This window comes from Cupressus sempervirens, chromosome 3, assembly GCF_028749045.1.
Source record: "Cupressus sempervirens isolate cs-2001-9-10 chromosome 3, ASM2874904v1, whole genome shotgun sequence".
Lineage (NCBI taxonomy): Eukaryota > Viridiplantae > Streptophyta > Pinopsida > Cupressales > Cupressaceae > Cupressus > Cupressus sempervirens.
The window spans coordinates 154,893,261-154,919,182 of NC_143120.1; the positions used below are offsets into that span (position 1 = coordinate 154,893,261).

At 34.8% G+C, this 25,922-nt stretch overlaps 1 protein-coding gene across 3 annotated transcripts in view; it reads left to right on the forward strand.

Annotated features, from left to right (window-relative positions):
• LOC149565228 (uncharacterized) overlaps positions 1–25,922 on the forward strand; it is a 196,891-nt gene that overhangs the window by 18,997 nt on the left and 151,972 nt on the right. For 2 of the 3 annotated variants that reach the window (XM_089818779.1, XM_089818778.1), the window contains 4 exons: positions 1,939–1,983; positions 23,003–23,043; positions 23,212–23,293; positions 23,559–23,603. In XM_089818779.1, the coding sequence (XP_089674905.1) occupies positions 1,939–1,983; positions 23,003–23,043; positions 23,212–23,293; positions 23,559–23,603 (213 nt within the window). The remainder of the gene's footprint in view (positions 1–1,938; positions 1,984–23,002; positions 23,044–23,211; positions 23,294–23,558; positions 23,604–25,922) is intronic. The other variant, XM_089818780.1, reaches the window with a different exon arrangement.

Here is a 25,922-nt window from a genome sequence, read left to right on the forward strand (position 1 = left end):
GTAGTCATTTTCAAACAACAGATTGAATCAACAAAATTGTCTCTGCGTAAAGAAATGACATTACAGACGATCAAGACCTATACCTGTCTCTGCAGTTCCTCCAATGTTAATGGGGATGAAGATGTCAGAGCACAACTACAAACAAAAGAGTTTCTGTTTCAAAAACATCTCACAAAACATAGAAATGACGAGGACTATGTTGCCGAGATACTGAGTTTGTTAACGATCTGTCTTGCCATGAACCAAGAGATCACCGTTGGAACAAATCTAGCTTGAGTGAGCAACGACTTGTTTAGTCCAAGACCCAGATGGAATGATGGTAGGAGGGAGGAGGAAACCATTGCGAACGATTAGAAAGAAAAAGCAAGTAGAGACATGCTCGATGGAGATGCGAGAGAGAGTCGTGAGGAGACCACACGCAGACCACCCACGAGAGACCTAGCAAGAGAGACGACATTCATTGTCGTCGTGGAGTTGCACATATAGATCATGCATGCAAACATAATGTCGGGGTCGGCCACGGGAGAGCACATCTCAGTTAGTTGTTTAGTTTTTTGTACAGGGTTAGGTTGTAGGTTTGCCTTGAGTTGTTTAACCCAAGTAGTTTGGTCGTTTAGGTGTCTAGTTTGTGTTAGTTTGGTTTAGAGGAATCCGAATCAATTTGTGAGAAAGGCGATGTATTATACAACAAACTTTGGTATTCTTCCAGTAGATTTGTTTGATTTATTTTGTGGATATCTCTTTTTGAGGTTCTAATGAGTTGGAGATTGTTCCTAATGACCTTATCATGCGAAAAGGATTTGTGCTAAATTTGGAATGGAGTCATACATTGTGTTTAGAGTACCCAAATCTTTCAATTACAACATTTACTCCCACTTAATTGCTTTGAGTCATTGGAGTCTTTGACGAGAAGTTGGATTTAGTGAAAAGATAAGACGCTTGCTTCAGAGTCACTGTGGTTTCTCCAAACCCATTAATGAGCTTCACTATTTGTGAGCCCAAGCAAAATATCATAAGGAATCAAAGTAGTACCAACATTTCAAAAGAAAGAAAAGTTTATAATAGGGAAGTGATTAGTCTTACATATTCAACATTAACTTGTCAAATGTACCCCAATTATTCTTACATTTATCAGGGGACTAGGAATGATCCATGGATGCCTGTAATTTATGGGGGATGAAAGGATGAGAAATTGTTTTACAGACAATTATGCAATATAATCTGGCCTGTTTGTGGAAAATTTCTTACTGGATGAACTATATTATATTATCTCCAATTATTGTAATTTGAAAATCCACATGAACTGTACTTGCAGGTTACTAGTTAGAATTGGATTACTATTTAACAAACATTGCCTTGTACTTATTTTGGGCTAGGGAATCTGAGGTTGGTTGTTTCATTCTGTATTTTGAGACAATGTTTTAATTAAACCTGTGGTATTGTAAAATAGGTATTGATATTTTATAAAGATGACAATTCACCTTCCATTACATGAGAAATTTATTGAACAAAAGTTTATGAAGTTTTGAATATGATAATGCTGGTGAAACATAGGCATTGATCTGTACTCTATCCAAATCTTGTTATCCCAGGTCCTCGGAATTTTCTTTTCTGCAGAGATGTAGGTGTGTATTGCATATAATGTTTATTGTCTACCATGAACATGAGAGATGTATAACTTGCGACATGATTGGAAGGTCCAATTAAGCAAATCAATTTATCTAGCAAATAGGATTATTCATGTTTCCAGGTTTTCCCTTTTGCTTTGTGTTTGTTTTGAAGTGTTGATCAAGTGACATTCACAATTTTGTAGGATTAATTGCTATGCCAAATAAGTTATAACATGTGCTTATTATTGCGTGCCAGGGTCTGACCTTGTTGTTTTTGTGTAAGTCTATGTCAATAAGGTTCTGAGATATGTTTATTGTTGTGTGGCAGGGTACAACACGATTGCTTCTTACACAAATCCCACATTTTAGGGAGGTAGGGGCTTGGTCAAGTGGCATGTACTATTTCTTTTCTGTGTTTAATTTGTTCCTTGTCACCAATGTGTTTAGATTAAAGATTTCTATTCTATAATTTAAAGTTACTATTGTAACTAAAAGGCCAATTGCTTTGCAACATGTTTAGTGATTTTCTTTTCTCGCAAGACATTCACATGCTTGGATTTTGTTTGTAAATGTTTTTGGTGACTAGTTTTCCCGTTGCAATTTGCATTAACTGTACCGTTTCTTTCCTTACCAAAAAATATAGAGAATGATATATTAGTTGTAATGTTCAGCTTTACTGTGAAATCTGAAGCATCTGTTTCAGAAGATATCAGACGCCTTTTTTTGATTTTGAAATGAATAAAGGGTTGTGTACTTTCTGATGATGCTTTCAGATACTAAGCTTCAATGTTAGTTCGGTACCTTGTGTCCCCCATGAGGCTATATTTAGTGTGTGCATTGGGACCATTTCCATCTCCACCAGCAATCTTTATATTCATTTATATGTTTTTGTGAATATAGGGTTTGTGACAGACAAATTGTCCACATGAAAAAAGCAAGAGCAATTTTGTGAGAAATTAGCTATATATATGATCTTAGGTGTTAGACTAGGGCATGTCATCAAAAAGTTATTTCGTGCATGTCTATGAATAGTTGGAGATTACATCTAAATGTAGAAGTCATGCTTCAATTTAGAGACCTTTTTAGTTGGGGTTGGCACCTGTACCTCCTTAGAAAAGGTCTCTTCTTTGTTTTGTACAATCTGAACTGATATTTCAATAGCACTGCAGCTTGGTTTTGATAGTGCCTTATTCCTGTGAATGCATGAAATTTTAGATTAAATTCATTGGTTTCAGGACCGAGTTCTCTCTCTTAGGCTCAATTAGTAATATCAAATTTTTGTCGGGTTTGTAACTATTGTACCAGAGCCACTTCGTTGGGTTATGGATGTGATCAATAATGGGTTCATACTTGGCTATTCATAAAAAATATAAACAAGAAGTTGCCATTTGCATTATTAATGGAGAGGCCGCAAAGGCTCCCTGGGATGCACCAAGAGACTAACCAAATGAACTGACGGTTATGTACTTAAATAATAACAATGGATAGGGATGCTAAGGGAGCAGTAGGGAAGTATATGGCCTGCAGCATTCTTTAATTTGAGGAAGGAGAGTGGATGTCATGATCTTGAGCAACCATATTTGGGAAGCAATAATAGGAGAGGAGAGAACATTATTAGCTAAGGCAACCAAGTTAATTATGGTGGGAACTGCATGAACAAATTGCTAATGGAAAAGATATCTATTAGAGGTTAGATGGTTGTAGAAAGTTATCAAATCAAGGTTTTGGATGAGAAATTCTCTTACCTATAAAACTTTGTGGAGGATTACAAAAATCTTCACTTTGCCACTTTCATCCTGTAGGGTGACAAACCACAGAATGTGGCCAGTAGTAATGGGATGCGGAAGGGACAGTAAATTAGAAACCATCACTGTGGACAATTTCACAAATACTTTTCTCCCAAGAGTGTGGTTTCTATGAAGTTATGAACAAGATTGATTGAAAGATGCTATGTCAAGTATTTTAAGCCAACATCTCTAGAGGCTGCCATTTGACAAGAACAAATATGTGTACATGTTGTTAGAAGCTGCCTTATGACAGGACTGCACATTAAAATTGGTCCAATAACAGCTGGCAAAAACTTAATGAAAAACAAAATTCAATGGTACGTGATTTGACATTTATCCCCTGATTCAACAAGGGATGAAAAGTGTTGAAGTGGAGTAGCTGACAGAGTCCTTATATTATTTCAAGGTCGAAATGTTTTTGGGTGGCTAATGTGCAGCAAATAGTTTAGTTAGGAAGACAGAGCTTCAAAAGATTGGTGATGTTAGATGCTCTTCATGCTGGCGATTTGGAAGAGAGGAAGCTAATAGCTATAGACCTTGTCTTTTGGAAATGATCTTTTGTTACTGGGACCTTTTGGACATGGTTCCAAGCTGAGTTCTATTTCTTTTGAGTGCCTTCTTTTCCAGTAATAGCTGCCTTCCTTATATCATATGTGTGGACCAGGAGAGTTGCGAACCTTTGTGGCATACAATTATGTTAACTACTATGGAAATTCAAGGCACAAGACTAATATTACTGAGGTCTCTTTTGTTCCGTGAAGTAATAGAAATGTATATTGCAAAACGTGAAAAACAGAATAAAAACAATCTGTTTTCTTGTATTGTAGGGAGTCATGAGGAAGAATTCCATGCCTCACTTTCATTGCATGCTTATTCTTTGGAGAATGGGTTTGGTCTAGCTACTAAGATGTTTTGTGCAAGGGACACAAGTAAGGCTCTTGGGAGGATTCACATGATTGAATTGCTACATGGATATCATGAGAAGATTGCCAGATGCCGATGAAGATAAATATAAATATGGGGTAAATATCTCCTTGTGGAGATCCAACAGGAGCAAGTCTCAATTAACATAATCAGATTTCCACAATCCATTAGTATGTGAGCAATGTTTCTGGATTAGATTGTGTGAGTTTTTTTAGCATCAACGTTTCGGATCATACTACATGATCCATCATCAGGACAAGAGAACATCAGAATATGGAATGAGCAGACCAGGACATCAACAAGCAGTCCTAAAAGGAGAGGGGGGGGGGGGGGAAAGGGCACAAAAACCAAGGGGACCAAAAATAAAGACATAACCACCAAGAGAACCGGTACGGAATAACCAATCATATGAAAAAATGCAGATAATGAGCATAGATGTAAAGGAATTATTAATATGCATTAAGAAATGATAAAAAATAAATAACTCAATAAAACTTAAAAAATAAATAAATAAGTAGATAAATAAAACATTAAGAAATTAAGGATCAGCGTGAGAAAGGGAGGAAGCACACGAATATGAGAAAGAATAAAAAACTAAGAGGTTGAAAATGCAAAAATTAGGACTTATAAAAAATTAAGTATTAGATAAATAAAAAAAGGCTCAAACCCTAACATAAATAAATAAAAGAACAAAAATTAATAAATAAAAGCATGAGCAAAAAATTAAGAACTTATATACAACTAAATCTAAAAAATCGAACAAGCCAAAAAAAATATTTTTTTAAACCCCAAGAGAAAGAACAAGAGGAGAAATATTAGAAAGGCCCCGATACCTAAATAAAGAAGCTAAACACAAGATGAAAAACTCAGGAGCAAGAAACTAAATAAATAGATCGGACCTAAAACCACACATGCTACTAAAAGAAAATGCGTAAATATGCCAAGTGTGAAACAACCACAACACTGGAACCAACCCAGAATAAAGAAGATAAGTACAAGGAGATAAAAAGTAAAACATGAATGAATAAATGAGGAAAAAATAAAAAACAAAACATCAAGATGGCAGACCCAAGGCTGAAACCACCGGCACAGGAACGAGCTATAGGGTAAGAGCGACACAGACGGCTAAGACGGAATGCAAAAAGAGAGACAACAGGAAGCAACCTGAGAAAAGAGCACAGAGAATATGAGGAGGAAGGAGCTCGGAGACCACGAGGTGGGGCCAGGAGACTGGAGACGAAAAAGGGGGGGGGGGGGGTTTATGGGGGGGGGGGGGGGGGCTCCCCCATAAACCGGACGGGCCAAAATGGGGGAGTGACAGGGGGAGGCTAGGGGACAAACCCCGGGGGGGCAGGATAGCCCGAGAAGCATCAAGGGTGATGCTGAGTCTTAAGCGAGCCCAGGAGAGGTTGCCAAGACAAGCTAATGGACCATCCATCATCTCGATTGAGGTTGATGGGATGATAGTTAATTTCAATAGCTTCCTTAAGTTTTCTTTTGAAGAAGTTATCCTCCTTGGAAAGAATTTTGGCGGCCTCCAGACAAATGTGATGCTTGGTGGCCGCAGAATGTTCAGCAAGGGCAGATTTATGGGTTCTATCATGTCTGATATCTGCACCATGCTCCCGAATTCTGGTACGAAAAGAACGGCCTGTTTCCCCTATGTAAGGGGCCCCACAAGAGCACTCAATCTTGTAGACTCCCGAGTCGAGGAAAGTCTCAATTCTTAAGTCTCAATTGCTAGCACTGTTTCCATGTTGAGAATTATTCAATATTTTATTGAGGGAAAACATTAGTTGAATGGAAGGATGGTGGTTACCATCAAACTTCAACAGCATTTGATGCTTTAGGCTGAAATATCTGTGGCATCTATGGGCTTAAGAATTGCTCCATTCCAAAACTTCCCTGTGTATGTGGTAAATGTCACCATGATGTCCCGGAAAGAGACAATCACAGACCCCACTAATTAAGTTCTGATTTTATATATTGGAGCTCTAGAAGGGATGTAAGTATTCCTGGGGGGCATAGTGGTTGAAGAAGTTGGAGAAATGCTAGGTGAACACTGATATGATTTATGTGAAATTCTCAATACAATTCAGCGCTGCAAGCAGCTGTAAAAAAGCTAATATCAGCTTGGAAAATAGATAAACAACTTGTAGGTCTTGCACACAGAGATGAAAATGCAAAATCCAGTAAGAGACAATGAAGTGCTGCAGATGACTTGTTGTGAAATATAATACTCAGGACCTTTACAAGAGCTGTCACCATAAAATGGAGCTAGTGAACATGATCTAGTTAGACATTTTGTTCAATACAATGTGTCCCTCCTAAGCTATTAAAGGATGGAATCAAAATCATAATTCAATAGTTTTTACCAAGGTTTCATGGACACAGATGCAGATACCAGTACGGATACTGTATCGGATACAGATATGGCCATTTTTGAAGACCCTTAATATGATATTCATAAAAAACCATACACATTTCAAACACAATTTTCTTAGTTATCAGAGAAAATTATCATTACTAAAAAACAATAAAACACTTAATTGCTACAGACATAATTATAAGTTGATTTAACAATTTGCAATATGCAAAACAAAATAAAGTTGCATTGGAAGACGACAAAAAAAATGAGTTGCTTGAATAGAAAAACTTTTCATTTGTCTTCCTCATTTGGTGTAGGTTTTGTTTACACCAAATGTATATTTAAGAAATGCATGATGGAAGTTTTTAAAAACAATTAAGTTTAGGAAGATTCATGTCAAAATTTTAAAATATTAAATTGTATAGCATTTGTTAAGGTTAGAAAGCAAAGGTTTTTTTGGGTACATGTGGGTATGGTATCCAACATGTATATGTGCCGTATGAGATATAGATACGGGGATTTGCATTCCCAGGGAGGTGCAAAGGTGCATCCGTTACTCTGGTTATTAGCAATTGGACTTGTACAGTAATAGCACCTAATCTTAAAAATAAATTTTACAACTTGCATTCTTATGTGAAGGATGGACAGGTTGTTTTGTATGTGCATTGCCCAATGATAGTTGAATATGATTGTTAATAGTGGATATTCTATGAATCTACTGCATGAATAGTTTACTTTAAGTCTGGTTATCATCAGATAAGGGAACTTTCAAGGCCTATTTGAGTTAATTCTTTGTTTTTTAGATGATGTTCTTATTGGTAGAAAGGATTATTTGAAACATTTGAAGATTGTAATAGAACTTACATGTTAGAGTTCTCTATATTTGATTAATCTAATTGTGTTCTTTTAATGATTGAGCTTGTTTACTTGAGACCATAGTTTGAAGACTCAAGTTGGACCTGACTAGGCAGCCCAAAAAATTGACTTGCATTTGAGACTTGATAAAAAACGACACAAACTTGACAAAGAAGCCCCTCCTAGTTGCATAAAGGAAAAGAATTAATGCATCTAGAGAAGATAAAAGTCTAACTTGACTATCTATTTGTCCTATTTCAAACTAAATAAATCATATGATCCTCAAACTCTCAACTTTTAAGTCCGTAGTTTTAAAGTTGAACAATTCATTGTAATACAAAAATGTTATAAGTAAGATAGCATTATAATTGTTTACATATGATTATATAATCAATTCATAAAACAAACATATACAACCTACATTTTCATCATTCCCCTCCTTATGCAACTTAATATTTCAAGCCTTGAATTACAAGGTACATCATGATCAAAATGATCATAGCATAGTTCAAAATCTCGTAAAAATGGTTTTCGTGCCAAATATCGGAGATTAATCAATAACTTCTCAGGAAAATATTGAGAATTTCAGAAATGAATTTAATTTAATTTAAAATGCAATTTTTTTTACAAAAATCAATAAGGAGATGCATCTAATGAGCCAGTAAATGAGTAAAGAAACCAAACAAGCTGATATACATACATACATACATACATGTAGCAAAATCACATCCTTATGTGGAATGTCGATGGTTGACAGCCATAGTCAAAGGCTCTGAACTCTGAAGAAAAATAAAAATAGCAATTTGTCTTTGTAAAAAGATAAACAAATACAAATGTCAAGTACAATATAAAAATAGTCTACATCTTCCTCTTCCCCTTCCCAGTAACTCTAGTAAAAACTATAGGAGTGGGAGGGGGTCTTGCCCTAGCAGTACACTGTTGCTATGGTTGTAGTTGTGACTTGATATCCATCCTCAATGCAGCTAGTGCTAGTACTAGCAATGACTTCTCATCCTCCATATCCTCACTCTCACTACCCTCCTCCTGAATGTCATCCAATCTTGGTGCAAAATCACCCTCTTTCGAATCAGTATTTTCTTGAAAAATCTCTTCAAATCCACTTAGAATCCACTTGTAATCAATCTACAAGGCTTTCAATGACTATTTCTCTTCACCAAAACCCTTCTTTCCTCCAAAGGCTGCTAGTTTTAAAATGGGCCACTAAATGCTATCGTTGGGCTGCTTGTGAGATTTTTTCAACTTCTCGAGTGAAGTATGCGACTTCTTGGGGATATATCGCCAATGTCTTGACCAAGATTTTGGCACGAAAGCTATGTATTTTCTTGTTGGGCAGAACTTCTCACTAGAAGTTGGTATATCTACCACTTCTCGGCGAGATTTTAAACTTTGGATCATAAGTTGTTTCTTAAACATTGTCTTCGTTTTCCGCCATCACATCCAATTTTTCTGCTTTTGTTTGATTATTTGGCCAACTTTGAATCCTTCAAAATCTCCTCTCAAATATTCTTCTTGTTGTGAGTGATGCTTCACTAGGTAAAATAAGCCAATAAGGTCAAAAAATGACCAAAAAGAGTTGACGTTTTACTTAAAAAATCATGGTTGTTACATCCAAGTAGCAGAGAAGAGTTTGAGCTCAAGATTGAGGAGTTTGAACTTGAGATATGGAGAGTGTTGGAGTAGGATTCGACTAAATACTCTCCAAGACTTGGCTAGACTCGGTGTGGGAGTTTGTTCAACTCGACTATGCTCAAGGATTCAAGTTTGTAGAGTCCTGCGAAATACTCAGAGTTCTCAAACTGTGCTTGAGAACATAATTGGCGTGGAGGTCATTACTGTTGATCTAAGATCCAAGCCATCCTTGCCTTGCTTACTCTAAAGAATATGATTCGATAGAGAGGATTTAGTGACATATGCCTTTCATATAAATATTTTCATACTATTTTAGAGGTCCCATGACAACCCTTTTTAATCTTGCAAAAGATGAGCACTTTCAATTGGATAGACATTATAATGTTTTTTCCAAAAGAAGAAAGGTAATGACTTCCACTTCACACTTTCAATTCTGCAGATTTTGCAACCATTTGTAATAGAACGCTAAGTCTAATGAATTGGAAAAAGAAGCTTTCATACAAAATAAGTATCCAATCCCTTCTTCTAGCAATACATTTAATGAAAATAAATAATTATGCATCTTTGGAAAGAAATCTTGATGGTGCTTGTTCATGAAGCTGAAAATATCATGGAATAATTGGACTGAAAACAATTTATCATTCAAATAGACTAGCAAAGCCAAAGAAGGCAAAATATTTTGGTATCATAAAAACTTTTGATTGAACAATATGCTGAGTTAGTAGTGCATAGGGTTTGGAATTTGAAATTGAGTAGAAGAGGTGTAAATAAATCTATCGTGTAATTAAATCTATATGGAAAGATGCGGCATTAGTTAACTATATGTAATGTCGTCTTCCTATTTGGCCCTAGAATCACAACTGCAACAAATTAGGGTTAGGGTTACATCTTACCAAGTAAATATTACTTTAGATATGTGATCTTGAATTTGAATCTTGCAATCATAAGTAACACATATATGCATATCCACATACACACATAGACACATATATATGTTTCCAATCATGAGGGTTAGACAAGATCACATCATATTCATATGTTACGCATAATATTATACAAGATAGTAGGGTTTGGAGGATGAAACATGATAGAGCCACTTGAAGTCATTTCTACACTAATCTCGAGAGTGGATGTTTGTGAGAGCCCTCTTTGCTTAGTGGGTTGTTGGTAATGGGGTTTCTTGGTTCTTCTATTTAAATGTCATCTTGTCCCTAGGAGCCCGTTATATGGTACTCTAGTGTGGCCTACTTGCATAGCCCTCATATAGCCCTCTCTTATGCCCTAGGCCCTTACTACAAGGTTGGTTTCAGATAGTCATATCTTAAATTCCATCATGTGAATGTTCATTTCAGCATTATCTATTATGAAACACACACACACACACCGCAATTGCTTGTGAGAAGGAAAGTGTGAGAAAAGCAGATCTGGTATAGTATTAGTTTGTTGTATTATGACTAAACTGAAGACATACTTCTTTGGTAAATATCTTGTTCAACTTACATGAATCCATGTTCCACGGTGTTCCGAGGATGCGGATGAGGGATGATAGGGGATGCATTTCTGAGACGTTTCCTCAAGAGCCAAAATTAGGGGACCACAATATACAAATTTTTAATACATGTGTGTGCGCGCGTTTTTGTGTGTGTGTGATGTTTTCAAAAAATATATAGATATTTTATATAGAGATAGGGAAAGAGAGAGAAATGTCAATAATTGATTATGGGCAAGACTATGCAAATAAACCACCAATTCACGAGCTACAACAATTGTATAATCACATAAATGATAATAGTGGCAATATAAATCAGTATAACAATATTATAACATTAATCTCAAACATCAAAATCATGGTCTATCAACATAAATATCCAAATCAAAATGCCTTGAACAATATCCAAAAGTCTGAAACATCAAAATTTAACAAGTTGCAGGCACAAAACCTATGAAACGAAGCCTCATTATAGCTATCAAATATCTAAAGGCTCAGAATCATATAAAATCTAAACATATTTAATCATGAATTTCATTGCTGAATATTTAATTACGAATTTTATCATCTGCAGGCACGAATTCAAATCTTATGGGTCCTCACATTATTGATTTGACAAAAATATTACAAAAAAAGTGTTTTTATTTAAATACTTAATGCCAAAAATACCCAAATATTTTTGGGACGAATCGGGAACGTCTTAGACATGTGGATAGATCACCATGCCCAAACGTTAGGGGACGTTTCTCACGGTTTCTTGTTATTTCTTGAAATTGGGGATGACTGGGGGGCATTTACTCTCCCCTCCATTATTCTCAAAATATTTCGGGGACAGAAACGAGTGCCCTTGAGACAGGAAATACATTTCCGTGTAACATAGACAAGAAACCATTACTGTTTTCCAAGAATTGACAAATTAATCACTGAACTCCGTGGAGCTAGATGCTTCTCTGAAATTGATTTACAATCCGGCTTAGTTGCCAGTTCAGATATGGGTACAAGAACCTAGTGTTGGTGCTCAAATCAACAGATTGGAAATTGTATGAGCTTGCCCTCTCAATTTTGGGATCTCCAATTAGATTTGGCCAATGAACGAGAGTGATAAAGTGTGATCCTACTTCCCTTCCCTTCATGCGCTGCAGGACATAGGTGTGTTAACTAATTCCTCAACCCCAATCTATTGGTTTAAGGATTTCTATAGCAGATTGCAGTGTATAAAAGTTTGTTGATCTCTTAAGATGGCAAGCATTTCTCAAGAATAATCAAGTTTCAATTTAGGTAAATACTAAAAACTCTGATTTGAATGCTTCAAAATAGAAAGATGTTTATAAACTACGAGTGTACTTGATAAAACAACAAACCTAGCACTTAACGATATATCCAAGTTTTATGAGTTAATTCTCAGACCAGTGCTTTGTCAGAATTGGGCAGATAGAGTCAATATTTGATAAAAGCTTTAACATACAACTCTGTGAGACAGTAAATAACACCATCCACTATCTTATATAGTGAAAAGTACCTTGTTGTACCAACCTTAGTCTAATTGAATTTAATTTCACAAAGGAAACCAATTAGAAAGGACCTATATAAACAACACTTCATTTACAACTTCTGATAATAAAAAAATAGTGCTACAACTATTTCTTTATTCAAATGATAGCAATTGTTTCAGAATAATAAATAACAGAGGAATAGGTTTATCAAAAATAATTGAACTTACAATCTCCAATCTGAACAAAAGAAAGTCTTTGTATTGAAAAAATAAAACCTGGTTTAATTCATTGTTGCTCCAGTTACATTGCCTGATTAATTGCTTCCAAAAATATTATATCTCCGTTTGAAAAATATATATTGCTTTGAGCATGCACTTATTTGCAATGAATATAATTTTATATTAGATTGTGATACTGTAATTGTAATAATGTTTGTATATTGGTCGTGGTATCTCTTTTATAAAACATGAAGGGATGCAACAAACTTCCGACCAACACAACCCTTCATAAATAAATCTTAATTCATAATGGCACATATTTGTTATAATAATATAAAATAACACTGTATAGTAAACTGATTTGGTTCCAAATTCTCATTTGATCTTCCGTCAATCCTCTCTGTTAAATACTTTTTCCTTTTCTAAAAAAAATCATCTTCAAACATTTCCTGCACAGATTTTTCTTGTGATTAATATTTGTTTGTGGAAGATTATAAAATAATAAAAGTCATGATATAAATTAAAATAGTAGGGCAAGAAATACTTCCTGTCTGACATATTACATCTCCTTTAATACAAACTTAATACTTTTCCTGCAAAAAAATTATCTTTCAAAGGAGTATTTCTTTTCCAAGATCATCTATATTTTAATGATAATTAACTTCACTTCTGGCAAAGTATTTTTTAGTTCTAGAAAATGTGATTTTCTATAATATCTCTAGGAAATGTGATTTTCTATAATATGAATATTCAATATTTAACCCTAGATTTCTTAATATCCCTTTGCACTTTTGGATGAAAATAGCCTGCTGAATAAAAATATTAAAATTTTACCTTTTGTAAGAAAGCAATAACTTTCAACATTAAATACCCTATGCATATACATTTTTCATATAATTTTTCGTATAATTTATTCATTAAGAATTGATTCATATTCTCTTTATTATATGGTTGAAACCAATCTTATAACCCAATATTTAGATAAATTTCTTAATGCCTTCAATGAAATAACCCCGACAGGTTATTGCTTCTTTTTACACCCCAAAATTTAAAACCTCAAGGGTTAGGTATTTCGTCAAACAGTTAGCAATCAAGCTTTGTTACCAATGTATGGTCTTATCTACTAAAATTATTCAAAACTGATCTACTACAATTTGTCAAGTACTTGGGATGTATTCGCTAATTTGTATTGTCTCTAACAAATTCATAAAGTAACAATATAACCAACAATGTTACGGGAAGGATTCTCACTACAAACAGATCCTTCAAATTAATAACAATCCAATAGATGAAAACAGAACCTGAACTGGATATCTATATAGCATCGAAGGGAAAACCTGATTTGGTCGTCAACCGTAGTCGTCATGGAACTTGTCAGATTTATCCAAAGTCTGCTTAACACAATTTGGAAGGAATGCCGATGCCGCCGACTGATTGCAACGACTGTTTGGGTCTGTGCATAACCTCTCCCAGCTGGCCGTATCTGTTATGGATTCTAAGTTGTCCCAACTCAATAGCTATGTGATTGTCTTTACAAACAACGTCTGGTCCCTGCTGCGGAATTGTGACAGTCGTATCATGCAATATGTAACTTGCTGTGTAAAGACCAAAACTGTAACGCCCACGATGGATGTCAATTCTGCCGCCGGCTTGCTTCTTGCGTAAAACTGATATCACCACCCTTGGTTAGGAGCTCAACACGGTTTCTCTAATTTCAGCGTCCACTTATTTATTCGCTTGCCTGCCTGCCAGTCCTGCTATCCTGTGCGTTTTTAATGTATTTTAGATCGGCTTCTATATACAAACGGCACCCAAATTAATTTGAATCGGTTCCGCTTCCAGCTCGATTTCAAGGTGCCACAACCTTTATGGAAATCGACGATGATATTGGGAATTGCCTTAGCGTCCTTCCACCTGCTGTAATATTGACTCCGAACTCATTTATTCCGACCCTTATCAAACACTGTTTCTGCTAGCTCTTTCGACTTCGCTCAGGGATGATGCGTCTCATTTATTGCTGTAAATCGAGGAATATACACCTTCAATGCTGTTGCTAGAAAAATGAGGGATGTTCGTCCTCAATCCTGGTTATCAAGAGAACAAGGGTAATTCGATCCTGTAGCTGTATCTGTGTAGTGATCTGGCCTTAGGCCACAAATTCCCGCCTCGATGAAATGGCTGTAACGTCACCTCCAATCTGCAATAATTCAAATGATATTTCACACCCTCAAAATTGCGTACCTATTGAGAGTTTTCGTTCTCAATGGCCAGTTGTGACAATTGCAGAAACCCTTGGCTCCACAATGCACATGTGATTGAATCACAACCTGATAACAAGAGAGAAATAATCTGCTTGATTCCAATGGAGCCCCGGGGGTGCCTATTTATTCTTTTCTCCCATCTTCTCCAGAGACTTCTAGAACATTTTTTGATTTTATCTCTTAAATGACTTTATTAAATATTTTATAATCCAAGTCACTTTATTAAATTAATTAAATATAAAGTTATCTTTTAATATTTATTTATTTGATAGCTTTATAAATAATTAACTTAATATCACTTATTTATTTAATTAAAATAATTAATTAGTTGTCCTTATAAAATATTCATTATTTTGGACAACCAGATTAATTAAATTAATTAAATTGAACTGTCACCAAAAATGGGGACATGACATTCAAAGTAATCAAATCAAATAATATGGACTTCAACACTTTTGTAGATCCTGTCCAATAAAATTGTAAATAATATTGACTTCAGCACTTTTGTAAATCCTGTCCAATAAACTGTACCTAGAATGAGTCTAGAATATGTCGTCGGTAGAAATTGTGCATCGACCGACGGGTCCCTTCGGTAAAAGTCTTGTTATGTAGCCGACGGGTAAATAGTTTGTAGCGGACATAATGTATGTGGCCAACGGACTCCTTCGGGAAAGTTCTTCGGAAAGTATTTATAACCCCTTCGGGAAGCATTGTAATCATGATATCATACCATCGAAGTATAATGTACTGTGGGCATATGCGAATAATAATAAGAGTTCTGCTGGTTGCTGTTCATGTTCGTATTCTTTGTCTGTGTGCGTTTCTTAATTAATCCATGCGGTAAACAGAATACTTGTCTGATGAAGTAGAAAGGTCGTAGGAACTGAACAATGTGTTGTGTTATAGTATGAGGATCTGGGACAATTTTGAATGTAGGGATTGCATGGAGAAACTTGCTTTTTGGTCATGGATTTGGAACTACAATTTGCAAAAACCTAGGGTTCCACCAATGGCTCTTTTTGGGACGTATGGTCCTTGTGAACATAGCGAGATCCCAGTTATATCTGAAGAAGTAGACCCTGTATCCACGCTTTATCTGATGCAAAGTGAGATTGGGTAGCCCCAAGCCCCCTAAAGTGAACATTGTTCCTTTCCTCTATCAAAAACCCTATTTTGATCATTTAATAATAGTAGAAATCCGAAATCATGCTTATCACTTATTCTAACATTATTTGTCGCGTTACTCATCCAATATTTTCTTTGATTTGAAAAGATTTCTTCTATCATCCATCCTAAATTATCATGTTCTTCTTTGATTATAAAATATTTAGAGTTTCTCATTAATTTCTTTTGTAACTTTTGTAAAATAAAAAAACCCATATTTCCATTTGAAAATTAATTTATCTAAAAACCTTCATCGTCCATAACGAATCACTTATTTTGAAAAATTATATCATCAATTTTAATGCTACGAGGAGATTCTTTCTCAAAATTATTTTTCCTTAATCTTATTAGTGACAATTTTTATTTTATTTATTTCTACCTCTAGGAATTTTGGGAATAAATTCTTTCCCAAACTATTATGATATGGTATTTGTTTTCGTTTTTCATATACTAAGTTTGAGAACATTGGAGAATTAATTTTGAAAGTATTATTATAATAGTGTGTTAATTATCTTCTAATGTTTTGTTAAGAGGACTTTCCAAAAGGTTGTAAAAAATACTTACCTCAACTTGTTCCTCATAATGCGTACCCGAGTCAAGTTTATCGTCCACTAGTTCCTTTTCATGAATGCAATCTTTAATATCTTCTCTTTGTTCGTTGTATAAGAAATCATCAGGTGTATCATAATGCATACTTTTACTGAATGGACTTTATTATCGTTATAGTCATCTTTAGGTGAAAAGGACATTTATGATAAATTGTAATATTAATAATAAAGACATGTGCCATACAACATGCATTAAGGCATGGGAATACAAAGAGTTGTATTTGAAAATAAAGAGTCATGTTTTGGGAAATTGAAGAGACCTTCAGTTGTAATGTGAAGAGTCTTTCTATGTGTTATATATTCGCATCAAGCGAAAGACATTGTACACTTGAATGTTTATTATCAATAAAGTGATCTTTTGTTGTGTGGCTGAGTTTTTCCCTTCATTCTAGAAGGGTTTTTCCAGGGTAATTTTTGGTGGTTATTATATTTGTTTTATTTTTCTTTATTGTTGTTTATCATTTATTTCTGGGCAAATATCTAACATGGTATCAGAGCCTAGTTTTGATTACAACAATAAATATGTCTCTTTGAAAATGAAGTTCTTATTTTTGTGACGGTGCCTTAGGAAAATTTCTTTTGTGTATGATATTCACTCAACTCTGTCAAGAATGAAGGGAAATCATAGGCACCGCTGTGTTGAGTGCACAATTGTAACATGCACCATGGATTGCATGTGTATTTAAAAAGCAATATTGCTGAGAAAATCTTCAGGAGAAAAAGAATTTTGAAAATCATTGTTTTCTTTGGTTACTTTGTGTCTTATCAATTGTATTATGCAAACAATTATTGGTAGTTGTTGCTTCCATTTTGTCACAAGTATTCAATATTGGAAGTCTCTAACTGGGCATATAAAGTTTGTATTGGTCTATGATATTGGCCTCATCCTAAGTGTACTGGAGCCAAACTTAGTTGTTGCTGGTCGTGTTCATGCATTTTTTAAATACTGACGGATAATGGACTGGGATGCATGTATTGATTGCATTTTTGTGTTGTTCATGTTTCGCTTCGTGGTCGCTTGTCTTTGTCAGGGTTCTTTACTACTTTACATAGCGATGGTTATTGCTCCAAATTATGGAGGCAGATGAATGTGAGCTATCTGATTTCCCCATCCTATCACATAATGCTTGATTTAGTCAAATATCCATGGCTTTGGCTTTGCGACTTGGTCCAATCTTATTTCTCGTTAATGCTTCCAAAGATCCTCATAGCATAAGCATATTTGCATCTCTTTCTGTCATGTCGATATCTTCGGTGTTGCATTGGACATATAAGTTTTCTTTTGTTTACTCTTTTTGAATATTACATCATTCATAAGTTTGAAGGATATGCGTTTCTTTACTTTGATCGTAACTAGTAAAGTTTTTTAAAAACTGTTTGTTACTGATAGGATTTTCGTGTGGTGTCTATGCAATAGTTCTTGACTAAATTTTACATCTGTGTCCATCCTTGTTGGTAGTGTCGCTTATGCAAGTGATGAGTCATGATTGATATTGACGATATTCTTGTCGAACTCTTGTTCATCGGGCGTATTAATCATTCTTTCTTGGTTCAAATATTCAGTGTGGAGTATAGTCGAAAAGATGTTATTATCAGCGACAATCAATTCTTTTATTTTTTGTTAGGCATTTAATTCTAGAAAAAGACTTCGATCATTTTAATCTAAGATTTGAGCATGATCATCTATTTCAGCCTCTTTATATTTACTGTTATCTTCATTGTGTCCCACTCGCAACAACTCATCTCCTTTCTCATCAGGCACCTTGTCGACTTTCTCGATTTTGTTTCTATTCTTTGTCAGAATACGCTTTTTTTTCACACGTCATAGGTGTATCAACATTTTCACAAAAGCTATGACGTGGTATGTTCAATGTCATTACATGAGCATCTCTCTTTGGAAAAGTGCATTTTTTTATAAAAGGGACAGGGTTGTAGCTTCTAAGCAAGTTTAACCAGATTGTTTGAGTAATGCCACAATGAAAATGGGTCACAATCCCCAACAACCTTGTTTTGATGCCAATTCTAATCTAAGCAACACATGATTATGATGAAGTTGCGACAATGAATTTGCATGCCATAGTTCATCTTTTGTTTTTTGGAAGGGAGCTTCGATCTCCTCCTTGCGAAGAGAGCAATCTTTTTGTTTTACTTGGTTGATTGACATTGGAACTTGCCCAATATGAACTGGAGAAATTTAGTAGATAATTATGCTGGAAATTTTGAGATGTCAACACAAATGAGACCTTGGAGGGCTTGTCGAAATTCTTCTTGAAACTGTTGGTTCAACAACACATCCATAGATTGCAAGAGATTTACTTGAAAGACATAATCTAGTTGTTGCTTTAATGGTATTTTCATGATGGACATTAGAAGTCACAAATTTTGATTCTCAGCGAGGAAGCATAATCACTCTTCTTGAGGCTGAGACAACCATTAGAAATTGGCCCGCATAAATGGAGGTTCTTATTATTGAGATTTGTTTCTTGTACATTTGGAGAAAATTGGTTGATAGGAACAGGGAGGAAAGATTTATGCAGAAGTACCTTCTAGAGATAGCGATTCAAGATCCTTTTGTTCTGTTGGGAGTTTGCTTCTTGTATTCAAGAAGGAATCTAATGAAAGGAGGAAAAGTTCAACATCGATGTTTGTAGCAAGATGGCTACAACAGTTGTTAAATGGACTTTGGTTTGTCACCGACATAGAAATAAGTATTTTGTGATATTTGACTTTTGGTATAACAAAATGTAACACGGGGATGCGTCTCCCCCCCCAAACTGGGTTGCATCAGAGACGGGGACGCACTCGGGACGAAGGGACGGCGTCTCGGCGTCTTGGGCGATGCCACTTAGAGTGCCACCTCCTTCGAGATGGCGAGATGTCTTTGTGTCCCCTGTGGGTATGGGGGGATGCAAGGGGGGACGTCAAGACGTCTCACAAGATGGGGGACATTAAAAAGTAAAAATATAAGGCATTATTTTTATTATTTTTTTTGGTTCTATTTTTGTTATAATGGGATGTGGGGCCCATTCCTTAATCCTCTTTTGTTCAAAAGCCTTCTATTCTTTATTTTTATTCACATTTGCATTTCTATATCTGAAGATTGATATATATATATATATATATATATATATATATATATATATATATATATATATTATAAATTTAAAATTATATAATTTGACACTCTTTCATTTGTTGATGTTTAATGTTCATTGTTTGTGATTTAATCATGAATCATGATGTTCTAGTTGAAAACTTCAATGCAATGTTCAATGTTTAAGTTTTTATATTTTACATCTTTATATCTTATATTTTATAATTGTAATACATCTTTTCATAACTAGCATTTTGAGTACCATATGTATAGTATATACACCCTTGCTCCCCCTGCCACCTGCCTATCCCCTGCTGCCATCCCCTTGCCGTCCCCCAATGAAGGCCCCTTTGTCCCCTCCTCTTGTAGTGCGGTGTAACTATGGTATAACACTAGGAATAGTGTGTTGGTTTCAGAATCAATCTCTATACAATTTTATTAAAATTTCTCCTAGTTCGAGGATGCATGAGATGATGACATAACCTTGATGATACATTTTTAGAGGGAAATGTTCAACTTCAAAGGGATGAGACTACCATGATCTTGTTGTGGCGATCAAAGTAGTTCTTGATTGGGAGGGAGTCATTATGGAATCCCCAACATTTTTTTATATACCTAATATTTTTTGACTCTTGTTGGAAACAAGTCTCAACAATTATCTTCCTTATTGATTATGAGTTTTTATTTATGTGAAATTATAGAAATTGGAAGGACAATTTGATAACTCTTTCACTTATGAGAGATTCATAGTGAGCATCATGTAGAGAGAGTCCATGATGTCAAAATGTTGAGTGATTTCATAATGGGAGTTGGAAGTCATGTTGAGAGAGTCCATGACTGTATCATGTTGAGAGAATCCGTGATAAAATGTTGGTCGTAAACCTTACTAACTTGTCATGTCGAGAGATTCTATGAAAACATCACATTGTGTGAGTTTCTTGATGAATGTTGATTGTGATTTTTGTAGGTCTTTCATGTTGAGAGATTCCATGACATCACGTTGAGTGAGTTCGTGATGGAAGTTGATTATGGCTTTTGCAGGTCTGTCATGTTGAGAGATTCCATGGCAACATCACATTGAGTGAGTCTGTAATGGAAGTTCATTGTGTTTTTTTTGCAGGTTTGTCATGTTGAGAGATTCCATGACATCACGTTGAGTGAATCCATGATGAAATCTGATTGTGATCTTGTGGTTATTTCATGTCGAGTGATTCCATGAATTATGTTTTGGATCTATGTGATCAAAATTTATCATTGACATTTTTGGTTGTAGTCTTGTTTGACTATTTAGCTAAAGATCTCTCTCTTGCTAAGAGGGAGTGTTGGAGATTGTAGCTGCAATAGAGATCTTTATCTCTAGAATATGGAAGTTATTATCATTATGGTCACCTTCAGTTGAAAATGACATTTATGACAAAGTGTAATTTTAATTATAAAGATGTGTCATATAACATGCATTGAGGCATGGAAATAGAAAGAGTTGTATTTGAAAATAAAGAGTCATGTTATGGGAAATTGAAGAGACCTTCGGTTGTAATGTGAAGAGTCTCTCTATGTGTTATATTTTTCGCATCAAGCAAAAGGCATTGTACACTTGAATATTTATTATCATTAAAGTGATCTTTTGTTGTGTGGTTATGTTTTTCCCTTTATTCTAGAAGGGTTTTCCCAGGGTGATTTTTGGTGGTTATTGTATCTATATTATTCTTCCTTGTTGTTTATCATTTATATTTGGGCAAATATCTAACACTTAGAAAACCGATTATATGTTGGCAAAGGAAAAGTTTCCTTGTAAGTGGACAAATTGCAAGTGAAAAAAATGGGAGAAAGCTTGCTATCGAGTTTCAAAAACTTGATTGCATGTACAAGGATGTATGCCTTGCAATCGGGTTTTAGAAACTCGATTGCAGGTGTTTGTCGATATGCAAAGCAAGTCATTGGTGTGATTTCAAGCTTGCAATTGGATTTCAAAAATCAAATTTCAAGTAATTCGTTTTGCCTTGCAAAAGGTGAGACACCTTGCAGTTGGGTCTTTGAAATTGGATTACGAGTGTTGAAACTTGTGAATTCCTTGCATTTGGGGTTTAAAATCCTGATTGCAAGTGGTTTAAACTTGCAACAATAAACTAATCTTGCAGTTAGGGTTTTAAGTTCCGAATTGCAACTGAGTGCAAAAGAAGACTTGTAATGTTGGGTTTAAAACCTGACTTTGCATGTGCAAAGACTCACATAATGCAACCCAATTTTGCAAGTGCAAAGACTTCTATAATGCAAGGTCTTTGTGAAAATGAAAGGACAAAAGGGAATCCAATCGAATAAACTTTTTGAGGGATGAAATCTCATGCAAGGACATTTGAGGATTGCCTAGTTAGGCATGCCTAGAGGACATAGGTTACAAAACAGAGAAATTTGTAGGGTTGTTCTATGATTTTCAGTAAACTAAATCGAGGATAGCATGTTGTATAAAGTTTTGTCTAACGAGTAGTCCTTGAGCTTGCAATATTCTTCTCTGTACAGTTGCATTTGCACATTGTTTTGAACGTCACTCTTAAAATAATATAACAGTTGCACCTTTACTGATCTATGTACATGATCTCGGCAATTGACATAAATAAACTCTTGATCATCACATAGTGTGCTGTAAATTGAAATTAAATTTGTTACATTCAACCTAGATACGATGCTGTGAACAGTGTTCCTTAAATGAGAAATGTTAACTTGTAAACCATTGACATTCCAACATAGAAAAATAATGTTTGAATAGAGCGATGGAACTATGCAGTGTGATTCATAGCTCTTTGATGTGTAAACATTAGCATTTGCTTCATTGGAGTTGAATAGAATTGGATAAGGGAAGATAAAAATTGACTTTACTACTTGCCCTTATCTATCTTTCTATTTATAAAAGAAGGGAAGACATAACAGTGTAGTGATGCACATCTAGATAGGACATTTTTTGAGTGGATAACAACAATTGAATGTCATACCATCACCCTCCTTTAATCAGAAACCTAAGTTTGTTCAAAATCTGCCTAACACCGCTTTGGAGTTGTATTGTGTTATATCTGATTCATCTTAGAGTATTTAGAGGTTATTGGGACTTGGGCCATTTCTTTCTTTTAAATCGGATACAAACAACACTGGCAGCCTGCCAAAATCTTAGGAAAGATGTGTGAGCCAGAACATGGTATCGAACAATGATAATTGAAGGGTAGAAGAGCAGATCTTCGTGGACAAATGAGGAAATAGAGTTTTCATTCCAGTCGTTGCCACAATTGACAAAAATTGACACAATTGCAGAATAGGTTCTTGAAAGAAGAAAAAAGAATTCTGATATTTTTATAATGTGTATGTTTTGTTAGTTTTTTAAGAATATTTATTCTGTAAAGTTGGAAACTTGTCATTTTATTTAAAATCATTTCTCTGAAATATGAGATTAACTTATCGAATGTTTATTTATGGTTCTCTTTTTCTAATGCAGGTGGTCTTGATGGCCTTTGAGTGCCCACACTGTGGTGAAAAGTAAGTAATGGGTTGGTTGAGAGTATCTTCTTCAAGGAATCTTTTGAATCTTGGACAAGAAATTGTCTTTGGACTTTGTTCTCCTTAGATAGCCAAAAAGTGGTACACAGATTGCATTTTCTTTTGAATTTATTTCTGTTTTTGTAACTGCCATCCATGTGTTTTCAGGAACAATGAAGTTCAGTTTGCTGGCCAACTTCAGCCTCATGGATGCGTGTACACATTAAATGTTCCAGAGGATGCTTTAGAGGTTCTGCCTGCTAGAAAAGAGTCATTCATATCAGAGTTATATTAGAATCACAAAATAATTTTATAATGGATATGGTAATTCATGATTCTTGTTTGGTTAGATGTATTCTAATCAGATGAGTTTTGAATCCCTGATGGCATCTTATACAGGGTGCAATGTTGTGTGTTGCAAAGACATACATTATTTTAAGCTAGTCTATAATATGCTACAAAATAATTAGTAAATTCCTAAGTCTTATTTATATTTCATTTTATTAACTATACAGGTACTGGATCGACAAGTTGTAAAATCAGATTCTGCTTCTATAAAGGTATTATTATATTTTGTTTTCCATCTAGAATATTGTGACATGCTTAATATTTTGACAATTTGAACAAGTTTAATTTCGTTGAACAATTTTCTGGGTAGATTTTTAAGAATTTTTTGCATCAATATTTTGGATCACACTCTGTTATCCATCATCAGGATGATAAAGAGAGTGTAAGGAGATAAAAAATAAGAGTTGCAGACCCAGCAAAAGCTTTAAAAAGGAATAAGAGTTGCAGACCCAGCAAGAGCTTAAAAAAGAATAAGAGTTGCAGGCCCAGCAAGAGCTTTAGATGCTCCTTATGTTCTCTTGATCATCCTGATGAATCATGATGGATCACGGAGTGCGATCCGAAATGTTGATGCAAAAAATTCTTACATAGTCTTTACAGAAAATTGTTAAGTAATATCTATGGATTGTGGAAGTCTGATTTCTTTAAGTTTATAAATTCTATCTCATTTCTGTTTACATGTTTCTTCAATATTTTGAAAGCTCTGTCCCAAATTATTCAATTTCTTGAAGAAATATAGGCTTTTTAAATTAGATTAATATGCCTTTTTGGAGTATTGGTTTGGCTTTATTGACATAACTGAGGTATTTTTTCTGTCAAGTTATTGCTGGACTTGCACTTTCCCTTGCTATTGGGGTATGCAACACCCAGAATTGGATATGATAGTTTTACTGAATCGGACACTTAAAATCAGTACATTTTAAAGATGTAATTTGCCTTTTGAGAATTTTCACACGAGTTTCCATTATGAAAGCCTTGATGGATTGCTACATGAGCTTATATCATTTGAGAAGGAATGTATGTTTTCAACATGTAAAATGAAAGCATGATTAAACAATTACGTTTACTGAGAGTCTGAAACTAATAATTAGCCACCTGTGAATTTGCTCTTATTTCACCTGAATTTTTTTCCTGATGTTCAGGCTTAGGAGTTTTAAAAGAAGAAACTTACATAATGATGGTACCTTCTAATTTATATAAATTTTGCTTCAAAAAGCGTCATTTCTTGGGTCACATTATGCCAAACAATGTGCTTGTGTGCTGAAGGTTGTGTTGGTTCCCAAAACCACAGATTGGAAATTCAAGAGCTTGCCACTTGTCTGATAGGATTCCAAAATCTATTCTGGCCAATGAACGAGAATCACCTTGATTCCCCTGCACTTTAGGCACCGCTACACCCAGGCGGGTAAACCTTCACCTTGAACTTGACTGCCTGATTCAGGGCTATTCTATAGTGAATTTAAGCTTTGGCGAGTTCTTCAGCTGGCAAAATCTTCGAACTCAATCAATATGGAATTGAATGCTAAATGTTTGAACTGAATGAATTGTACAAGATTTTAACAATGGATTTGAAGTTTGTAAGAAGGAAGTTATAGATTTTTCGACTTCAAATACTAACTCAATACAATGATAAAGAACCAATGCTTTAGCTTCTTCGGGCAACAGAGTCAACTACAATGAAGATTATAATGTACAACTTTATGATGTTCTATGCACATAAACAGTTTAATAATCAAGACACAACAGATCAAATATATATATACACAATTCCAAACTAATCTAGATTGCGTGTTAACTCTCAATGTCGGGGAGACAAACTGGGCACAGATTCATAAACAATTAAATGTTTCACAACATCTGTGACGATCTAGTTTAAAATGCCATAGATGACCTTGTCCACTTATCTGACATAAATTGCTTACAAAATTTTAAAAATGATTATAAAGGACGAATCAACTGTGGTTTAAATCTGCACGCCTTTAATATAAATAAACAAAGGACATTTAATTTTATTATAAAAATAAAATAATTAAATTTACATTACAAAGCCATATTAAAGCTTCATATCTCTCTGTACAAAATTAAATCTCTTTTTATAAATACTTCTCCCAATGTGTGTCTTTCAAATATGTCTTTTTTTTTGCTTCTTCTCCAAATAATAGACTCCTAATTTATATGTTTCTTTCAGATTAAAAAGCTGTGTCTTTTGTCTGAAGGGACGTCTGTATGGTTTACAACCTTTCTTTATTAATATATTTTATTTTTTAATTCTTCAGGATCAACATTTGTTATTGCCAAGATAGGATCATCAAATTGTGGCTATATCATCATTATTATAACCGATCATGACCTTTGTTTTATTTCTTCAAACCACGACACTGTTGCGGGTAAGATTTGTTGAATGCAAGTCATGATAAATAGCTGAGCATATTCGAATGTGGTGACCTGCTACAAAAAATGACTGCATTCTTTAATTCAATAATCGACAAGCCAAGCCTCCTCCTGCGTTGTGTCCACTATCGGTTTCAATA